Source organism: Sus scrofa, chromosome 16 (genome assembly GCF_000003025.6).
Source record: "Sus scrofa isolate TJ Tabasco breed Duroc chromosome 16, Sscrofa11.1, whole genome shotgun sequence".
NCBI classification, from domain to species: domain Eukaryota; kingdom Metazoa; phylum Chordata; class Mammalia; order Artiodactyla; family Suidae; genus Sus; species Sus scrofa.
This window is the reverse complement of record NC_010458.4, coordinates 78,305,820-78,327,389: the sequence shown is the minus strand read 5'-3', so window position 1 is coordinate 78,327,389 and position 21,570 is coordinate 78,305,820. Positions and strand designations below refer to the sequence as shown.

Below are 21,570 nucleotides of genomic sequence, written 5' to 3'. Positions count from 1 at the left end.
GCAGGGGAACTGTAAAACCATTTCCGGGTGGATCCGCAGAATGCCTTGTGGCTGGTGGAGTTATGGACTGAGGCTACGTTGTGCTCAGGGCAGAGAAAGGAAGGCTATGAGCTTCCAGAGGAAGGACGCCCTCAAGGCGCCATGAAGACATTTCTGGGCCCTGCTGGTCCTGGTGCAGACGCAGGCCACCTTCTCCCCAGGACAGGAGAAGCCACCGCTGGTCCTGCTACAGACGCAGGCCACCTTCTCCCCAGGACAGGAGAAGCCACTGCTGGTCCTGGTGCAGTCACAGGCCACCTTCTCCCCAGGACAGGAGAAGCCATGACAGTCACCAGTCATCACTAGCAGGTCAAGGATGAAGTTTGTGCCCATGAACGGTTTGCTGAAGCCAGGAACAATTACCGTGGTCCCAGGTTTTTCACCTGATAAACTTTGGCTGCTCTCACCTTTTAGGGGTATTTACTGTCTAAATGGACAGGCAGGCTCCCTCTCTGCCTTCTCTTTATGAAGGCAGAGATGGGGCCCAGAGTGGGGTGTGGGTGGTGGGGTATCAGGCTGGGCTGCCCCACGATACACAGAGAGTAACAGAGGCCTGGCTCAGTGCTGCCCAGGTTCGCTGGCCCTGCAGCCCATGCAGCGCCACAGACCCGAGCGCAATGGGGCTGCACCAAGCCTGTAGACATGAATGGTCCCAAGTGGAACACAATTGAACCCTGCTCATCCATCAGAGAAGCATGAATCACTGCTTACTCACAGACTCTCCCAGTGGCTTTCAGACTGTGGACCACAATCCTCGGAACGCAATATATTTTATTAAACACACACACACACACACACACACACACACACACACACACACAACTGAAACAACGTCCTTCCCACTGATACTTTCTCTTCTATTTCTTTGAAGAAAAGCTGGGCCTGCTGTTGGGTAGAACCCACAACCTGACAATAAACCTGAATTGCTTCGACCTCTTTGCATCTTCCAGGAGGCATCACCAGAGACCCATGGCCACAAGCCATGGTCCACGAAGTTGTTCCTATGTAGCATGAGACACCTCGGTCCCTGGAGCCACAAGAAGCATGTCTTTGGGACACATTTGGCTAGATTCCCAGTGAGGCTTCTAACCACCACCACTGACTGAGCCCTCGTGTAACTGAACCTCTGACTTGAGCTTTGGTCCAAGGGGGTTTAGACAACTTGATGGAACATAGGTGTTATCCGCAAACATCCCTCGGAACTTCCTTTGTTTAAGGAGCTCTTACTGACTCTGAAACGGTTACATGTCAACCGAGAGACTCTTGGGATTATAAACTCTTAGCCCCAGAAGAAATTGAGTGGGTCCCTCCTTGCCAATTTTTGTTTATTAATAAGAAGGAAAGTACCTACGGGCTAAATCACCAAAGCCAGCCCATGGCACACAGGGACAGCGCAGTTATGTGAACTGAATTAAGGAACATGCGAACGTGGGCAAGGCCAAGGCCACACAGCAGGTGTCAGGCTGGGGATGCAGGCTCGGGCTCTGGGCTGGCACCACGGCACCCGTGGTCTGAGCTCGGCTTCACGGCAGGCGAGGAGCTGCTGGGCCCCAGCCAGAGCCCTCCCCACAGGGTTGGAGGGCCACAGCCACTCTGTAGTATCCAGGAGGGCCTGCGGGCCTCCCCCACCTCTGAGTCGAGAGCTGGGTGGGAGCCAGGGCTGCCCTGAAGATGGACTCTCTCGTAAGCTCATCTGAAGGCAAAACCCTTACCCTTGTCTCATTAACTCCATGTTTGGATGAAGTTAGGTTGGGGGTGAAAAGAAACGGGAAGTTTTGTTTATTCTAGATTCACATCCACGGAACGGCCTTCACAAGAGAGATTAAAGTAAGACTCTGAAATGAAAATCATTCAAGAACGGCCAGGCCGGTAACACGAAGGGACAGAGACCCACTGGGGACTCTTCCGCCTCCTTCTCACCCAGATGTGGCTTGCAGGTTTCTCACTTATAAAATCCAAGCTCTTTTTAGCCACTGGTGAGTGCTTATGAGGAATTATGAATAGAAACTGTGAACGATACTGCTCGGCCTGAATCGTGGTCTGTCAGTGGCGTCTTAGGGATTCGGAGCGCTTTGGACAATAGATGGTTTTTCTCATACAAGTGAAACACCTGTCAGCTTTCCCAGTAAAGGACTTTCACGGGAAGCCTACTAAACTCTGCCGGCACCTTCCCACGAGCCAGCAAAGGTATTTTTAAATGTCTTCCACTATATTTCATGGTTCCAGGGGCAGCAGAAATGGCCTGTGGTGTGTGAAACCTCTTCATTTCACCAAGCGCACTAGAATCACCTGAAGCTGGGAGTTACGTTGTGGCTCAGCAGGTTAAGAACCTGACGTGGGGTCTGTGAGGATGCAAGTTGGATCCCTGGCCTCACCCAGGGGGTTAAGGATCCAGTGTTGCTACAAGCTGCCGTGTAGGTCACAGATGCGGCTCAGATATGGCTGTGGTCCTGATTCAACTCCTAGCCCAGGAGCTTCCATGTGCCATAGGTGCAGTCTTTAAAAAAAAAAAAAGGTCCTGAGGTTTAGACATTAGCCATGAAACGTGTGTGTTTTTAGATTAGTGGATCTATTTTGGGTCACCAAAACCCAGAGGTGAGGATGGAGCAGCCCACAGTGGTGCCAGTAAATCTCTGCCCCCCTCCCCGCACCCCCCGAGGGAGAACCATACCGCCACCCCCATCACCCCAAATGAAACCTCCTCTGAGACCAGGCAGTGCACGTGCCCAACCTGGCCGAGCTCCGGAGCAAATTAATAGCCACTAATTCTGTCAATAAAATACGAGGCTGAGAGGCAAGTTTCCAAATGCGCTTACACAGTTAGCTTCCTTCGAGGCCATCCACCACAATTAATGACGCGAATAAAAACAACTTTGGATTTCACAGCTTTCTTTTTCATCTTTGCGTCGCCCACGCATCAAAACGGCGGAGTGTTGAAGCCTGTGAGCTGGGAAAAGGGCCGGCAATTCAGGCCATTCTGTGGGGGTGCAGGCGGGTCCCTGTGCAGACAGACACATGCACGCCCGCGTGCACACACTCACACACACACACGCGCTCACACACATGCCAGTCCCTGCAGTTTTCATTTTCTGGCGAGAACATATATAATATATTTACATGCAGAGTTGTTAACTTAATTGATGTACCTGCTAAAAGGCCTTGCTTCTTCCTTGGCCGTTAAAAGCCCGTGAACTTCAGTGAATAAACGAACGTGTTTTACCCACTACAGTCCCCTTGGCATTTTTCCTTAACAGGAACCCAATGCATCTCACGGAAGATTTCACTAGAAGGTGTCTCAGGTGAGAAAACGTGTTTGCTCACTTCCTGGGTGACCGGGGGCTGAGGCGCTTGAGATGGCGAGCCGTCACCTGCAAGGAGCCGCCAGCAGGTGGCTGGACGGGAATCGGGCCCCATCGGCCCTTCCACCTCTGCTGCGCCCTCTCGGCTTCTCGCCCCGCACACGTTTCACCAGCACATGGACGGTTTCACAGGTGTGCCATAAGGACACGTATTTAAAATAGATGCTAATCACCTGCATCTAACAAATTGCACCAAAGAGCCGTTGAGGCAGCGTCCTGGGGAGAGGACCCAAACAAGGCCAGAGGTCGCGAAGCAGACCCTGTCAGAGAGCTCGGCTTTGAGTCCCCCCTCCCATACCTGTCTGCACAGGATTTTGCACCTGACTCTCCACACTGCCTTCTGCCCTTCACCGTCCACACAAACCCGCTGCAGCCAACAGTCCACACAGTTCCCCAGCACAGGGACGTGTTTTCAAACCTGAGCAAGTAGGGAGAACATGGGGGACTGTGCGGGGGACTGGCAGGACCGGGTCCCGCCAGGGATGCTGAGAGTCTTGGGTCTCATTCTGCAGACAGGTGGTCCCCCGAGGCCCTTGATCGGGCGGCTGTACGTCTGTGGTATGGCGGAGGCTGTGCAGCAAGGCTCAGGGCGGGAGGGCTTGGAGGCAGGATCACAGTGTTTGGAGGGTGCAGGGGGAGCCGGAGGAGTGACGGCTACGAGGACGCCCAAGAGGAGGATGGGGAGGCAGGGAAAGGCGGCAGGAGACCCACGGCAGGCATCACTTGTCCGCTCTCAGGGGCCTTCCCATCGAAACAGTCAAACGCAAAAAGCTCGATATACATGGCTTAGCGCATCTCGTTTCCCTTCCCGTTTACATTCCCTCTGCTTAGAACCTAAATTACTGCTCGAGAGTCACGTCCTCTTTGAACAAACCCCATGTCTTTCCACTGTGAACAAGAATGGACGGGGCCCGGTGCTGGCTGCAGGTTGCTCTGCTCTGTGCCTGCGGACAAAGACCACGGACCAAAGACCAAAACTCAGGGTGTTCTAAATACAGACACTCAGGGAGTTCCCACTGTGGCTCGGAGGGTTAAGAACCCAACTAGTATCCATGAGGATGCGGATTCAATCCCTGGCCTTGCTCAGTGGGTTAAGGATCTGGTTGCCATGAGCAGTGGTGTGGGTTACAGATGCAACTCGAACCTCGTTTGGCTGTGGCGGTGGTGTAGCCCGGCAGCTGTAGCTCCAGTTCAACCCCTGGTCCAGAATCTTCCATGTGCTGCAATCCTGCCCCTAAAAACAGAAAAAAGAAATAAATAATTACAGACATCCAGGAGTTCCCACTGTGGCACAGTGGCTTAAGGACCTGGCATTGCTGTTGTGAGGTGGATCCAATCCCTGGCCTGGGAACTTGCATACACCACGGTGTGCCCCCCCAAAAAAAGGCAAACAAGGATTCACAGTGACCGACATCCTCTGACACCTTGGGGGTCTCCTAAGAGACCCATGTCCCCTAGGGTTCTTGTTGGGTTTTAATGGGCCCGTGGATTCCACATCGGGATTGTTCAACCAGGCAGTGAAATCCATTGAGAAATAATTGTTAACTTCCAAAACTTCAAAAAAAAAAAAAGAAGACAAGTTACATCTCCTGCTTTTAACTCCTGTTGAACTGAACAGTAAATACTTGAAAGGCACCCAAGTCCATTGCCAGGAGCCCAGCCATCCAACAGGAAGCAACCTGAAAGCGGTGTGGGCGGGTGACGACGCTCGCAGGGGTCCCAGACCTCAGGGAGAGCCTCCGACCAAGCCTGTCGCTCCGGGTTCCGTCATGGTCTTCTTCCTCCTCTGCTGCCTGCAAACACTTGAGTCCACGGGTATTTACGGCGCTGGTTTCAGATCCAGGCGAATGCAGCCGGGCTCTCTGCCCCTTGGTTCCTGGCCGTCCATGCTGGCCGAAGCTGGGACACACAGCCTTGTAAGTCAAGAGGTCAGGGCCGGGGGGAGCACCCCTCCCTCCTTCCTGCTGAGTGTGGTGAAGGCTGGTCCGTGTGCCCACAGCTGAGCCAGGCTGAGCCCTGTCCCACCCTGGGGATCACAACCCATAACAGGTAGACCCGTCTCGGCCTCCGACGGAAACCAGAGGGCTTTCTGACAGCCCGTGGCGGCCACCACGCCATTGTGCCCACGCTCTCAGGTCAGCTCCATTTGCGGGACCTCAGTGGTCTCTGGAAACGTCTGGCTCTTTCAAGAGCCTGTGGGCCCTCACATCCCCCGTCGTCCTGGTGGAAAGGCGCCAGCACGGCAGAGACCCCGGCTTCATCCCGCTGGGCTCCACCCCAGGAACACGCTGCCGGATGGTCCACTGCGGGCATCTTACTGTCTGTTTCCTCTCCTCGCTCCTTCGCCTGGAGCCACGCCAAGCCCACAGACCCCGACTCTCTCTCCAAGTGACCCCAAAGCCATCCTGGCTTAAGGGCCATTGGTTTAAGCCACGATGTCACTTCATGTGGAACAAAAAAGCCCTGAACAAGGGCAGTTGTCCACAAAGCCACACTGAGGTCAAACAGCAGCTGGGAAGCGTGTGTGACTTGGGAAGATGCGCACGGCGGTGAGATGGGGCTCGGACAGCAGTCCTTTGCTGAAAAGGATTGTTGGGGTCTCTCGGTTTAAAAACAGGGTTCACCTGCTTTCTACCATCAGTTACATCAAACACACCCCACTAAAGCAAGGTGTTAAGATCGGGGGAGGGAAGGGGTGAGGACAGACAGACGGCCATGAGAACTCTGCACTCTCTGTGCAATCTTCCCTGACCCTATAACTGTGCTAAACTATAGAGTCTATTTAAAACGTCAGACGTTCCCATTGCGGCTCAGTGGGAACGAACCTGACTAGGATCCATGAGGATGCGGGTTCAATCCCTGGTCTTGCTCAGTGGGTTAAGGATCCATCATTGCCGTGAGCTGTGGTGTAGGTCGCAGAAGCAGCTTGGATCTTGTGTTGCTGTGGCTGTGGTGTAGGCTGGCAGCTGCAGCTCTGATTTGACCCCTAGCCTGGGACCCTCCATATGCCACCGGTACAGCCCTAAAAAGCAAAAAAAAAAAAAGTCAAACACGCAAGTTGCACATTGCTAACATGTGATGGCCTGTCTGATGTGAGCAGCACACTGCGAGGGCAGGGCCCAGCCTCCCGCGTGTCAGCACAGCACGGCACTGAGCCTCCAGCTACCTTGAGGCTGCCTTGCAAAGGGCCTGTTGCAAACTGGCCAAGAGAGGCTCCTCGGGGAGGCGGGGCTGCACCCAGGCCAGAACCGTCGCCCTCCAGGGTCAAAGGTCCACCCTTGCCCTCTGCACCCGAGCCTCATGCCTCCACCATAACCCCCTGCCCCTCCCCACCCGCCAACATCCACTGGCGTCCGTCCCTGGTCCCTAGAGACCACGCTCCCGGTCTTGGCCCCAGTGGCCCAGGCACCCATAGGCATTTGATCTTCTCACAGCCGTCTAGGGGCCGATGTGCCTCCTGTACTAAGGGCGGAGGAGGGTCAGCAAGGATGGGTACCAGCATCCCCGCACTGGGCCTGGGGGGCCAGGAGCGCCTGGCGTCAGACCCAGCGGCCTTGCCAGGCCTCCACCCCTCCTGGGATTCTGCGCGTCCTCCCCTGTCAGAAATGACATTTTTGAAATTAAAACAGTGATGCTTTTTTTTTTTAAAAAAAAAAAAAAGTTTGTATTTAATTTTTTTGATATTTATACATTGTAACATGTATTTTGCCTTAAAATTTTCATAGCTACCTTGGAAGTATTTTAGAAGAAAAATGATATTTGGGAAAACAAAAAACAAGTCGGTTACTCTTATTTTGGGGCATCTCGTTCACGCTTTCTGGTGCAAGTACATAGTCCAAGAAAAAAAGAACGTATGTGGCGTACACTTTGAATACAACTCCTTTTTTAGTGTTTGAATCATTATTATCAGCGGAAAAGAGACAGTGAAAATCGCGGTTACTGTAAGGTAAGGAGTGATCTTGCTGAAAAGAAGACAACAAAAATTGAATAAATATGTCATATATGAATTACGTGGTCTTTTTTTTTCCTTTTTTTCTGTCTTTTTGCCATTTTCTTGGGCCACTCCCGCGGCATATGGAGGTTCCGAGGCTAAGGGTCAAATCGGAGCTGTAGCCACCGGCCGACACCACAGCCATAGCAACGCGGGATCTGAGCCACGTCTGTGACACCACAGCTCATGGCAATGCCAGATCCTCAACCCACTGAGCAAGGCCAGGGATCGAACCCGCAACCTCATGGTTCCTAGTCGGATTCGTTAACCACTGCGCCACGACGGGAACTCTGTGAATTAAGTGGTCTTTATCTTATTACAAGTCGGAGCATTGCCACCCTCTGAGGACAAAACACCGGACATACGTGGTGATTCTTAAATCCAGTCCTCTTTGATATGCTGATTGGCCTCCATGCAAATCACGCTTTGCACGTATTTCGTGATTTTGTCACAGCTGAAGGTGCACTTTCCCAGGTAGAAAGCTAAGACCTACGATTGCACAGAGAGTTTCATAAGCTTGACATACAAATGCTGGGTAAATTCAGACACTGCATGGACCTTGCGTGTCCCCTCGGCCAAGCCCCTGAGTGGCTCCCACTGGGCTGTGGGCTGTGGGCTGGGATGAGGTCTGTGACACTGGGCCCGCCTAACCCAAGAAGGGAGCCTCCTGCAGAGCCTCGGGGAGGAGGCCACTTGGGGCCCTCAAAGAGCCACCTCAGCCTCATCTGCAGGGCAGTGCCCCTCCCAAGGTCATGGAGGGCATCTGCCCGCCTCACCTTGTTGTCTGAGGTTCTCTGCCCAGTGGTTCAGCCTCCAATGTGCCCGCGCTGCCCCTTCTGCAGGACCGCTGTCCAGAGCCAGGGCGGGGGCCCTGCCCAGGAGGGCATTCAGAGCTTACTCTCCGTCACCTCAAGGGGGACACACCGCAGGTGAAGCCGGAATGGCCTATGGCTGCCTCCAGCACCCTGCCAGGCTGCTGGCGCTCCTGTGAAAGAGCCCTGAAAACAACCCGGCTCCCCAGGCCTCCGAACCCTAAGAGGCAGGAACCCCCTTGGCCCCTTTCCCAAGTGAGAGGTTTGCTGCCTGTGGCTTTTCCTGGCCTCTAGGTAACAGGCAAGAGTGTGCCTGGCGGGGAGACTCCGGGGCCCCACTCCTGCAGCCTGCAGCCCACCTTCGGGCTAAGCCCTCTGCTTGCTCCCTTTGCAGTGAAGGCATGAGGAAGGGGGCTGTGCAGGTTGTTGGCTTCTCCTGAAGCTCTAACTGGAGCCTAAGTCCCGTGTGGCCTCCTGGCAAGTTGGCTTCACCTTCTTTAAAAGCACAGCTTTACCTCCTACCTCCCTTCACCAAAGGTCCAGCCCCACGGAGGCCGGAAGCCACTGTGTTTCTCATGAGGGCCTGGGCTCACCCCTCCCGACCCCACCCCCCGCCCCAGACAGGCCCTCCTGGAGACAGCAGCCCCCTTCGCGGTAACTCTTGTTTATATCCGGGCCCATTACCACTTAACGGACTATTATCTGAGGAAAGGGAGTATCACTAATCATTTTTAAAACAAACTGTTTATCCACTGCTTGAAGGCCAGAAAGAATAAACCTGGAACAGGCCTTAGCCTCCTATTTAAATAAACTAAGGCCTGAAGCGGATCTGCTCCAGGCAGGAATATGCAGGCCCCGCCTCGTGTGCTCCCTGTAGCTGCAGGGCTGCAGGGCTGCAGGGTTGTAGGGCCGAAGGGCTGGAGGGCTGGAGGGTTGTCTTGCTCTCCAGGGTTGAAGCACCCCTGGGAGTCCGATAGCAGGAAGGATGGGGCCCAAGGGGTCCGGGCTGGGGCAGGACTCCCCAGGTTAACAACAGGTCCTGGCTCCCAAGGTTACAAAGCACACCTCCTCTCCATCCAACCCTCGACTGCCCCCACGTTCCCCACAGCCCCCCCCCCCACATCCTGCTGGAGCCTGGGGACACTGCTTCTATGGTCCTGCACCTGGGCTACCGGCTCCGAACGTCCAGGTCTAAGCAGCCAGTGGCCACCCCCACAGGAGGACCACAATCAGGTCTGGCAGCCACGAGCCCCGGAAATGAAGAGTTGGGGCGAGGCTGGGTTCAAGGACCCCCCCTTGATCCTGAGGATTATCCTGAGGGGCTGTAGCTGGACAGAATCCGGGCGACCTGGCGCGCTCGCTGGCGCCGCCATCCAAGCCAAGCCGCGAACTTCGCGCGTCCAGGTGGGCTCCTTGCCTCCTCCAGGCAGTCCTCCAGTAGGTTCTTGAAGAGAAGCGCTTGGCGGGGAGAGGTTACTAAACCAAGAGGTTTGCTTGGTCCGCCCCGTAAAGCCCTCGCTTCGCCTGGTAAATTCCCTAAAAAGGAGAAGAGGAGGTGTCTCAGGCTACTTGCTGGCCGGGAGCCCGGCCCCTTCGCCAGCGGCTCCCTCGAGCGCCCTCGGCCACGGGCCCCTTGTGTCTAGTTCCTTCCTGACGGTGCGGCCCCTCGAGGCCGGTGGCGCAGTCAGGCTCTGCGCGGGTCCTGGGGGGCGGCCGGGGGCGCGCGAGGTCCCCGCCCGGGTCCCCTCCTGGCTGGAGGATCCGGACGCGCGCCCCGAGGGCGGCCGCCAGCGCGGGGCGAGTGTCTCCGCGGCTTGGCTTAAACCATCCCCGGCTCTGCTGCCCAGCGCTGCGCGGGTGTCGTGTGCGTGCAGGAAAGCCCCGCAAAAAAAGCGAGCAAAGGAGGCGGACGCGGGGCTGGCGGCGGCTCCTTCCTCCCCGGCGTTCGGAGGGCGCCTGACGGATCCCCGCTCGACCGACACTCGGAGGCGGCCCTTTCGGTTTGCGGAGGCTGCAGTGTGGCCCGGCGCCCCTTCCCCGCGCGCTCCAGGCCGGCGGCCTCCCCGCCAGGCTGAAGGGCAGGGCCGGGGACGAGGGAGCGAGGAGAGAGGCCAGGAGGAGGGGAGACCTGCCAGGAGGAGTAGGGCCTGGGGTGGGGGATCCAGAGTGGGAACTGGGGTGGGGGTAAGTAAAGCCTGCTCAGGGGCCTGGAGCCGAGGGAGGCGGGAGCAGGGCCAGGATGGGGGCTACCGGGAGCCGTCGGGGGAGCCCTGAATGGGGCCTCCCCTGGGAGCAGGCGGACGTCGCGCGTCCCTGCAGGCTGGTGGATGGCCCAGGCTGCTGGCTGCTGCCTCCCTAAGGAGGCTACGAAGGGCCAGAGCCCTCTCCCCGAGGGGATGGGAGCCCGAAAGTGGTGGGACAACTTCAGCCCGAGGCTGGACCCAGGCCTCCCAGGCCGTCGGCGCGGGGACGAGGGGCGATCTGCCCCGCAGGGAGATTCAGAGCTGCAGCTCTGCCCTCTCCTCCGCGCCCCCCCTCCCCGCCCCCCGCACGTCCCGGCGCCCGGGCCAAGGGCTCCGCGCCAGGCCTTAGGTCCCGCGCTCTGCGTGCTCCCTTGATCTGCTGCTGCTCTGCTCTCCCGCTTCCGTCCCGGTCGCTGCCTTTGAGGGCCTCGAGGTGACCCACGAGCATTGCACAGGTGGCGGCACCGCGCTGGAGGACGGCGGGTCTGGGGGTGCCAGCGGAAGGACGTGCTCAGGCAGGAGAGCCCCGGACGGCTGGAGACTGTGAAGAAAAGACAGTTCCCCGAAGAAACCTTTGCAGCAGTTCTGCAAGGGCCACGCCTGGGCTCGGAACAGACCCTGGGTGATGAACTTCGTCCGCGAGCCCCCGTGGAGAGCACGGCCACGAGCAGGGCCGCCGGCGTCCACGCTCCCCGCGCCGCGGAGCGGGCCGGGGCTGACGCTGCCTCTCCCAGCTGAGTTCGCCAAGGCATCCATTGGCCTCTCCAGTCTTCCTGGGCCACGTGTCCCCATCTGACCTGCTAACGCACCTCCCAACCTCCCAACTTTTCTTCGGAGCCGAGAACGCGCCCCCCCCGCCCCCCGCCGCCGCCGCCCGCCTTGGCAAAAGATGGGTGCGGGAGCCGGGTGCGCGGGGGACCTAAACCCGTGCCGGGCGAACGCGACGTATCCTTCCCGTCCCCAGGCCGAGGCAGCTGGCTCTGCTGGTATTAGTCCGGCCAGAAAACAAGGGTTTTCCCTCGTTAGGCGACGTCAGGGTTAAAATGTTCCCGCTGCCCTTTCCCTATACCTTGGCGGCAAGACCTGCCCGCACCTTTGTGGGCCTGAGTCCAGCGGGGCACGCACAGGCCCCGCACGCTGCGTTTGATCAGCCTTATTAATTCCAGCTGGGCTCTATTTGTTTGTCATTTTCCCCTTTTCCTCTGGAATCATTATTTATAGCAGAGGGGGGAAAGGTGCCTGCTAGCAGACTGGAGGCAGGGAGGGGATTTCTGACAAGGAGAGGGAGAATGTGAGTTTTCCCTAAAGGTCACCAGCAGGAGGGGCCTGGTCCCATCAGCTCCCTTTTGAATCATTACTCAAGGGCATTAACTAATTACCCGATCAGAGAAATGAAAAAAAAAAATATTCTTTAAAATAACCCAAGGTAATTATAACCCTGTTGTTGACACTAATGATTAATAATTGATCAGGACTTACACACAATCAATTGTCAATTTATCTCCCCCACAAAAAATGTGAGCACTGTGCAGCGTTATCTCGTTTCTTCTCTCTGGGCACAGCCTCTGAAGATCCAGCGACTTCCCCCGCTGGGAGGCAGCCCCAAACCTCACAGTTGCTTCTTTAAGAATCTTAGATTTCATTTGTTTTCTGTTTCATCCAGAACAAAGTAACACTGGGACACATTTTTCAAAAGTCTTTTCCGTATTGTCTTGGGGCCACTCTTAAACAAACAAACAAAAATCATTCTTCCTCTTTCCTTTTACCTGGGGTTGCAAAAGAACAGACAGCAGATTTCATAACTCATTCCATTTGCATGATATTAGCAGAAGAGCCTTCCTTCCTATCTTCCATTTTTATCTTTCTTAGAAAGAGGGAGAACACTGCCCTCGGGAGAGGATGTACAAGCCCATTCTCTGCTTGGAGGGTGGAGGCGCCTTTGTCTGCAGGAGCTGCAGGTGAACCAGCAAGGGGGAGCGTGCACTTGGGGGTATGTGCTCCCTAAAGCTGGGGAAGAAGCCCCTACCATCTCCTGAGGTCCAAGGGCACTGCATCAAACACCAGTTTCCTAGCATTCCAGCCCAAGCAAATAAGAGAGCTGGCGTGTGCTTTCATTATGGCCAATAGAAAGTAATTTCCAGCAAGTGGAAAATTATATTGTCATAGATTACTTCTCCTTATAATAAGCCTTTAAAATATCGGTAGGGATTTGTCACTTACATAAAGGTTTGCAAATACATCAAAGGGACATGTCCCCTTTGCGATTTGTCGAAATTCAAATGATGGCGATCACAATATCCACACATCACAGACTGTTGCGTGTTGTTCCCATGACTGCCTCTTGGGTTAACACATTTGGTTAAAGGTTTAAAACGCTATTTTTGTAAAAAGCCGTGTAAAACAACACATACTTCATGAGTCTATTTGCATCCTTAATTGGGGGCTAAAATGAACGCTTCCCTTGGGATTGTCAATGCACCGGGGAAGTAAAGAAAAGCTAAGTGGAAGTAAAGGGTAATCATTGTAGACTGTTTACTTGGGGGAACGCTCTAATAAGCCAGCGTCTTATTTACATTTGAAAAGGGATGCCTCCAACTAAACAGATAGATTGCTTTGAATTTTTTTCCCCCCCAAACTGATGTCTGTGTACTTTGACTCTAGCGGAGAAAGTTTGGGGCACATTTATTCTGTCACGTTAAGAAACAAAAGATGGACTTGACTCTTAGCCTCTTGGATAATATTTAAATGCGATTTGCAGTGACCCTAAAAGGCACTCGGGCAGTGGAGGGCGGCTGCGTCGTCTGCCTTTTCCCGTGGCGGTTCGCGCGGGCCAGGTCTGCAGGTGCCGGGTAAACAGGCGCGGGAGGACTGCCTCGCGGGCACCCGCCGCTCCCGCGCCCCCTGGACCAGCTCCGCGGCTGCGGCCGGGGTGCGGGCTGCGCGGAGCCCCTTCCCCTTCCCCGCCCCCGCCCCGCGCAGACAAAGGTGGATGAAGTTCTTTTCAAGTTTCAAAGCCAGTTGCCCGGCAGCTTTGCAGAAACAATAACTCTTTTATTGGGAACAAATGTTGACATTTGATGGGCGCGGGAGGCAGCGGCCGCCGGGCAAACGCTCCCCCTGCTCTCGGCAGCGCCTGGCCCCCGGGGCCCACCTGAGATGAAAGCGCGAATTCCGATAAATCGGCGCTAATGCGCCCGGGGCCGCGCGGGGCAGGGGCCGGCTGGCCGGGCCGCGCGGGCTCCATGCGGGCGGAGGGGAGGAGGCCAGGCCCGCGTCCCCAGCGCCCTGCCCTCGCCGCCGCGCTTCCTCTCCCCCACCTCCGCCAACATCTGCCTAAGTTTAAATGGGCCGAGACGTACGGTTTGATTAGCTAGCTTTTACGGTAAAGCAAAATAAATGAACACAAATCAGATACAGGAGCCTCCTTCCCCAAGGAGGGTCGCTTCCTCTGTCTCCGTCCCTCTGTCTCATTTCTTCTTCTCCCCTCCTTCCTACTGATCTGTGTGGAGAAATCCTAACTCACTCTGCGCGTCCTTAAAAAGATTCCTCTAAACACCTGCAGGTTTTATGTGCTTAGTGCGCATTTAAAAATCAAGTTTTCCAGAAGGAAATTCAGGTCAGGAGGCAGGGTGGGTAAGTTATGGAAATCTCTCATAATTTGTTGGACATATAAACTTCAAAGAGGATTCGTTAGCGGGGCTAATCTCCTGAGCTGCTTTGAGTTTTCACCAACTGAAAGGTGCACGTTGTCCCTGAGGAGGCCTGGGGAATGTGTGTGTGTGTGTGTGTGTGTGTGCGTGTGCGTGTGTGTGTGTGTGTGTGTGTGTGCGCGTGTGCATGTGTGCAGGGAAGGGATCGGATGGCCAGGTAAAACAATCTTCTGTTCCAAAGGGAGCAGCTTTTGTCCAGGCTTCAATTTCTGAACATATGCAAGGAGATCAATTTTTACTTGGGGTTTCCACTCGCCACGTTTTCCTAGATGGACTGCTGTCAGTGTGTGTCTCCATTGGGTGGCAGGACCTGTCGGTGCTTCATTTGTTAAATATTGTTAACTTTCATGCATTTCACTGAAGTCTTCAAAATACTCAAATGATAATAGTCCACAGAACAGAGCCATTGCTGCCATGTGCTTTGTATTCCCTGCTGATCTTGGAAATGTGGCTAATATTAATGAAAGCCAACTACTTCATGCCTTAGTAGTGCAGTGTGACAAGCTATCTGGAGGGAAAATCATTATCTTCACGGACCTTCTACAGAGGTTTCATCTAAGACAAAACAAGCAGAGGAGCACCGGGCTCACTTTTATGATGTCCCCGGACTGGAATTTGTGTTCTTCCAGACGTGCTGCCACGGAGTAGCCAGGCTGCCCACGTGAGAAATCCCCCCTTCGCCAAGAGATAGCTGGGATGCAAACAAGGCCAGATCTCTCACGAGGGGAGGCCCGAGGAGAGAAAAATAGTTCTCTACCCCAGAGATTCGCTTCCTGCTCACCTCCAAGTGCCTGTCTACTCAAAGCCAACAAAATGCCCGAGAAGGAACAGAAAATGGGAACCTTGGTCAGGCCCTGCCCCTGCAGTCAGACCACATGGCTCCTCCCCACGGGCGCGGCTCTGTGACCAGTTCACAGCCCCCTGGCTTCGCCTCAAGTATCTGAGATTACTTTCAAATACCCCTTCTAACAAGACCCCAGCAAGAGGCCACTAATTTCTACAGCACAAAAAGCCACTGGAGAGAGATCCGTTTGTCAATATCAACTGGTCCAGCAATTTCCCATCCTCAGACACATCGGCCTATCGGAGCTGGCAGATGTTTAGACAAGATTTTATAAATTGTTCAATATCAGCCCATAATGAACCCCAACTGACCATTCCAAAGCAGCTAAAAGCATCCGGGACGCCCCCCGCTGGGATCCAATAATGCTCTCAGGCTGCAACATTATTAATCATGGAATAAAATAGATGAACCTCTTGAAAAATAAGTGTATGATTGATTAAAGGGCAATCTAAGAAGCTATTATTCTTGTTTTATAACCGTAAGTTATATTCACTCAATTTATCTTCGGAGAGGAAATAAATGATTGTTCATTTCTTTTCTGAAATTATATTATATGGATATCCATATAATTCTGCTGAAAATTAAAGTGACAGTTTTGCTGCTTTTATGATACTAATCAAAGGGAATATGTTCCCTGACTACAAATTCTAGGCTTGTCCTATAATTAGATAGTGAGTAACACAATAGCAAGGCAATAGTCTAAGGTTCTTTAAACTTTTCTTTCCCCCGGGGTAAGGGTAAAAGGGCCATTGAAAGGAAAATAAATCTCTCCTCCCAGATTTTTGCCTTGTGTTTAATGTGAGTTCTATGAAAAGGAGCATTAGGAGTCGTTCAATAAATCTGAATAATCTACACCAATTTGGATAATTCAAGGTTACAACGAGCAATTGTTTTCCTCAATAATTTATGGCGGGGGTAACTATTAATATCCACGTTACCACCGTTGCCTAAGTCACCGAGGAGGCTCAGTAAGCCTGGACCAGAATAAATGCAAAATGGATCCCAACATCCCAACTCGTCATTTCTGCATCATTTTATTTTGCCAGGCTTTTAAAGTGTACCCACCCAAACAAGCTGTTTGCATATTCAGAACACAGAATGGGGATTTTTTTTTACAACCTATGTGCTTATGAATAATCTAAAATCATGTATCTCCCCACTGCGTACACTTCTCTTCCATCTGCCTTTCTGTATAAGCAGGAGAAGGGAGAGATAATTTTACAGTTTCATTAAAAACCCTGAGGTCAGACACCTGGGGGGAGGGGTGACTATCTGCCAGGCTCCCTGCCCAAGTCACTCTTCCAGGACAAAGAGCCCCAAACACCACGTTGTTGTAGACTAGTTTGCTTTTATTTACAATTTAAGATATAAATTAGTAAAGAATTGTTGTTAAACAACCAACAAAGATTGTATAACCAGCGATGTTCAAATAAAAACCAGGCAGAATTTATTTACAAAAAAGTTTAGATTCCATTGCAATACAACTTGCATAAATTACTAGAAGCTTTATATCATTATAAAAATAAATATCAAATTTGTCTCCACTTCTTAAGTACTCAAGTTCTATAATCACATTTTATTTCTACTGTGTACATCTTTTACAAATAAATTTTACAGTAAGTCCTATCACACCTATAGAATATATACCGTGGCAATGAAGTGATCAATTCAAGATATCCTGAGAAAAAAGATTGTTTTCAAAAGTCACACATACATCGGGGAAGCTATTCTATGCCAACAAATTCACGTATGTCCAACAAAAGTCTGTTCCCATAGAGTCTGTGGGTTGGCAGTGCCCTGTGGATCCTTCTTTTACTTGGGCACAAGCTGCGGTCTGGATTGAGACTGATTTTTTTATATCTGTATATGTACGAACTTGGGAAGAAAGAATGGCCTGCTGACTTTTTTTTTTCCAAAGCAATTGTGACACCTACCTGTGGACCAAGGAAAAAACCAAGTCATCCCAAATCCTCCAGTCCCCCAGCAACACCATCTCATTATACAGAGTCCGCCTGAAATGCGTTCGCCCCTTCCACATCCTCAAGAGCTGTGAGCAATAGTTTTGCCTACGTGTAAAGTACAATTTTTTATTTTTTTTGAAATCGTGCTGTCGGCCAGGCAAACTGCCTGGTCCTGCTTAGCCCATGTGGGCACAGGGGTGACCTGATCAAAGGCCAGTGCTTCTGTGTCTCCCCAGGCTGGCTCTGCAACATCATCCATAAAGGGCTTTGCTCCCCCAAGTTTCGGGAGCTCAAGCTCACCAAAGCAAGGGTCTACTAAGTGTCTCGTGTAGTTTTAAAAAGGGGGGGTTAAATTGCATACAAACACGAAGTTAATCATCTATTTTTCCAAAGAGAAAACAACTGCAGGGGTGCAATAAATACATTCCAGTTAAAGGAGTGATTCTTTAAAGCAGATCTTGAGTGAAAAAGAGAGGCTCTCTAAGCCCGGGCCACTCTCCTCTTAAGAGATAAAAACCAGGGAAGACTGCAATGCCCCGTCCCCAGACCCCGTGACAAGAAGCAAGAAATAGACATTAAGCACGTTTCCAGAGCAATTGGTCCAGGAGCTCCCCAAGAGGGGGGACCCCAGGGAGCCCACTTACTTGCATTCTGCATGCGGCCCTTCTATAGGTAGGGCTGGACGCCCCCACCAACCATGGTGCAGCCCTCACTGGCATCTGTCGGGGGAGGGGGCAGTTAGTCAGAACCTGACCCCAGAGCGAGCCATCTGTCTCCCAGAAAGCCGCACAGCTACCAGCCCGCACCCCCACGCTGTGACCTTGCCCCTGGCACCCCGCAAGCAGTTTGGGGGACCTGTCTCCACCGCCACTGTCTGAGAGACACCCTTTGGTCCTGGGTCCTCCTCCCCCTTGACCTGCTGTTCCAGGTCTTACAGGCTCCCCCCTGACCTAGGGGCGTCAGAGGGACAGAAAGAGAAGGAGAGGAAGAAAATGGGCCCTGTGTTCCGTCTTGAAGACGTGAAAACCTAAGGCCTCGGGGAGGAACCGCGACGTTTTGCTTCCTTCCAGCCCAAGGCAGGGGAGGAGGTGCCGCCAAGCTCTATTAGCCACAGAAAGCACGAGGCTTAGGCTCAGTCCGCAGGGAGAAAAGCCGTCATTTGCATCTAGTGGCGAGGCGGGTTTGCCAAAACGAAAACAGTCGCGATAATGCTAATAACGGCAGTGACAATACATCAAATGGCAAGTCAACAATACGGGCGAGGCCCGCGGAAAGGCAGGGGTCGCCCCACCCCCACGCGCTTTCTGCCTGCCCGACCCCCTCGCGTCTCCCGCCTCGGAGTCCCCAGGGCGGCCATCCTCCCTCGCTCGGGGATCGCCCCCCTTCCAGGGACAGGGCTTCTCCCAGCCGGGCCTACCGGGGCCCCGGCCTCTTCCCCGGCGCCCCGGGAGCGCTCCCCCCCCCAGGGGCCCACCGGCTCGCCCCCCCAGGGGCCCCGCGGGCCGCCGGCCGCCTACCTTTCTTGGGCTCGTAGCCGCCGCCCGGGGGCCGGTAGTGCGCCTCCAGCGGGTGCGCGCCCGCCTTGCCCGCGTCGCTGGCGGCCTTGGGCGCGGCGTGCAGCGCCTCTCCGGGGGCCCCGGCCGCCGAGTTGTAGCGCAGGAGGCCCTGGCCCTGCAGCGCGGCGTTCAAGTTCCCGTAGTTTGTGTAGTTGCCGTAGAAGGGCGACGTGTAGTAGAGATGGCGGCCGAGCAGCGGCGACGCGGGGTAGGGCGAGCCGCCCGGCGGCGCCCCGGACGAGGCGGGCGCGGCGGCCGCGGGCAGCCCCGGCGGCGCGCAGCCCGGGCCCAGGCTCGGCTGCTTGAGGTCCGACGTGGCGATCTCGGCCAGAGACCACAGCTTGGGCTTGCTGGCGGGTTGCGGCGCGCCCGGTGACGTCCGGCTGCCCAGGGGCGTCTTGCCGCCGCCGCCGCCGCGGGGCGCGGCTTCGGGCGGGGGGCTCAGCAGCGGCGCCTCCACGCCGGTGAGCGGCGACGAGGTCACGGGCTTGGGCGGCGCCAGGTCCCGCTCGCCCTCGTCGTCGTCGTCCTCGTCGTCCTCCAGGTCGTCGTACTTATCCTTGCACTCGGAGCCCGACTCGCACAGGGGGTCCCCGGCGCGGCACGGCAGCTTCTCCCCGTCCGACTCGGCGGAGCACGAGTGATCCGTGAGCGAGTCGACGTGCAGACTGATCCCTGCAGGGGCGCGGGCACGTCTGTGGCAGCCGGGCCCCTCTGCCCCCTCCCCCCGGCTCCCTCGCCCTGACCCCACCCCAGCGGCGTCCCAGCGGGAAGGGCTCTCCCGGGAGCCCCTGGACTCCAGGCCCAGATCTGAAGGGTCGGCCGGCGGGCCTCGTCCCCCGCCCCCGCGCCCTCCCGCGCCGCGGCCCGCCTGGGAAGAACGCTCCCGCGCCCTCGGCCCCCCTGCGCGCCGCTCACCTTCGTCCTCCGCCGACGTCTCGGTGCCCTCCTGCGCCTTGTCGGGACTCTCCTCCTTGCCCCTGGCCGCGTCGCCCTCGTCCTCGTCCTCGTCCTCGCTTTTGTTCCTGGGGGCCCACGTCATCTTGTTCTCCTTCTTGAGGCGCCGGCGCGCGTTGGCGAACCAGGTGGACACCTGCGTGAGGGTCATCTTGGTGATGATGGCCAGCATGATCTTCTCGCCCTTGGTGGGGTAGGGGTTCTTGCGGTGCTCGTTGAGCCAGGCCTTGAGCGTGGCCGTGGCGTCCCGCGTGGCGTTCTTGCGGTAGGCTGGGTCGTTGAGCTGGTACGGGTAGGCCGCGCTGCCGTAAGGGTGGTAGCTGATGGCGCCAGACATCCCGGTGGTGTGTGCGTCGTACGGCGCGCCCTGCAACCGACAGGAGCCTGGTGAGCGGGTTGCCGGGGGACGTGACAGGCATCAGCGCGAAGGCGACCCCTCCGCCCGCCCGCGGCCGCCTTTCCCACGGTGTCCCCCGCGCTGGAGCTGTGCTTCCCTCAGCAACAGAGCAAAAGGACACAGCAGGTCTTTTCAGGCCAGCTGTTGATCACGAACAGCGCTGCAGTTTTACCCTCGAATTTTCGAACGATTTCACTTTCCGGTGATGGCGTATTTTCCCCCAAACGCCTCTGAGCCTCGGGGTACAGCCCGACGCGAATACAGACGCACGCACAGGCCCACAGGTAGCTTCTTGATATCTAAATTTCTCCAGCCCTTCCAAGTGCTGCAGCCTCCCCCGGCCCCCCTTCCCCGCCCTTCTACGGTTAAAAAACCACCCCGGAGCCCCCGCTCCGCTATTCACCGCTCTAAAGCTCGGCAAATCCAATTTGCAACTCAGAAGCCAGTCACCGTTTCGAATTCTTCAAATACGCGGTAATTAGCATTTTAATTCAGCCTGTAACGTTTAAATTCCAGACTTTTACAGCCTTTGCCCGGGCCCCCGCTACTCCGTCGCTGCCCTGGAATTCAGCCGAGGGCGGGAGGTGGCCACAACCCCCCCGAAACGGCCTCCAAGGTGTAAAACGCGCTTTGCCACCACCCGGGCCGGGCCCAGCCGCAGAAGCCAAAGAGCGCGGGCCCACCCCGGGTCGGGGATGTGGGACCTGCTCTCGGTGCGCGGGGCACCGAGGCGGCACTTGCGGGCCATATGGCCTCCGACACGTTTTTCGAAAGCGCGGCCTGTGGGACAGATTAAGTCTGAGACCTGGCCCGACCAGGCCGGGCCCCGGGGCCGCCGCCCGATGCTCCCCTCCCTTCCCCAGCCTGGCGACCCCGAGCCCCGCAAGCGAATGCTAAACGCCCTGCCATCGCCCCGGAAGCCCCAGTGGCCCCGACCCTCGCGCGCTTCTCCCAGAGAACCCAGCCCCGGCCGCTGTGGACGCCTCGCCCGGCTTCGGCGCGAGAAAGGACAACCTAGCGCAGATCCCATCCCGACCCCAGCGGAGCCGCACTTCACAGGCTCCGGAGGAAAACGACCCCGGGAGCCCAGGGGAAGCAGCGCGGCGCGCTCGAGATCGTCTCCGGCCAGCCGCCCTGCCCCTCGCCCCGGCCTCTCGTCCCGCCAGCGGCGCGGCGGCTCCAGAGCCACCGCCCACGGCTCGTTCCCCGCGGCCCCGCTCGCCTCTGCCCGGCCCCGCTCCGCCCGCGCCACGATCGGGATCTTCCGCCTCCCAGCCCGCTCTCCCGCGCGCGGTTACCATGTAGGACGGGAAGCCGGCGGCGGCGGCGGCGGCGTCGGCCGAGTACTGCAGCGGGCTCCCGAAGCCCGTGGCCGCCTGCGCGGTGAAGGCCGCGGAGCCCGGGTAAGGGCTGAACGCCGAGCCCGACGCCGAGCGCGCCAGCTCCTCGCTGCGCGGCGCCGCCAGTGCCGAAGCGCCGTACGCCGGGCACGAGTAGAGCGCCAGCGAGCCGGGCGCCTGGTACAGGTAGCCCTGCGGGTAGGACATGGTGGGCGCGGGGCGCGGGGCCCGCGTCACGCCGAGCAGCGGGCAGGGCGCGCGGCGCCCTCCATCCACGCCCGGCCGGGGCGCGGCGCGGCGGCGGGCGCGGGGACCGCGGGCCGAGACTGGCCGGCCCGCGCACTAGCCCGGGCGGCCCGCG

At 56.2% G+C, this 21,570-nt stretch overlaps 1 protein-coding gene across 3 annotated transcripts; it reads right to left on the bottom strand.

Moving 5' to 3' along the window:
* On the bottom strand, positions 4,614-21,521 carry IRX2 (iroquois homeobox 2). Of its 3 annotated transcripts, none has more exons than XM_021076829.1 (5): positions 21,168-21,521; positions 19,434-19,839; positions 18,477-19,190; positions 17,604-17,678; positions 4,614-4,632 (listed from the first exon to the last, which is right to left on the bottom strand). In XM_021076829.1, the coding sequence occupies exons 1-4, from the start codon at positions 21,414-21,416 to the stop codon at positions 17,626-17,628; spliced, it is 1,422 nt and encodes a 473-aa protein (XP_020932488.1). In that variant the 5' UTR covers positions 21,417-21,521; the 3' UTR covers positions 4,614-4,632; positions 17,604-17,625. The 3 variants fall into 3 exon arrangements, with proteins under 3 accessions (XP_020932488.1, XP_020932486.1, XP_020932487.1); XM_021076828.1 differs by lacking the exon at positions 4,614-4,632 and adding an exon at positions 16,815-16,932; XM_021076827.1 differs by lacking the exon at positions 4,614-4,632 and having other exon boundaries at positions 16,333-17,678.

Excerpts from the sequence above, each read along its gene's own strand:
- IRX2 (XM_021076829.1), bottom strand. The coding sequence starts at position 21,416 with ATGTCCTACCCGCAGGGCTACCTGTACCAGGCGCCCGGCTCGCTGGCG. Across the intron at positions 19,191-19,433 it reads GACGTCGGCGGAGGACGAAG|GGATCAGTCTGCACGTCGAC; the intron begins GTGAGCGGCGCG and ends GCGCCCCTGCAG. Across the intron at positions 17,679-18,476 it reads CGGCTACGAGCCCAAGAAAG|ATGCCAGTGAGGGCTGCACC; the intron begins GTAGGCGGCCGG and ends CTCCCCCGACAG.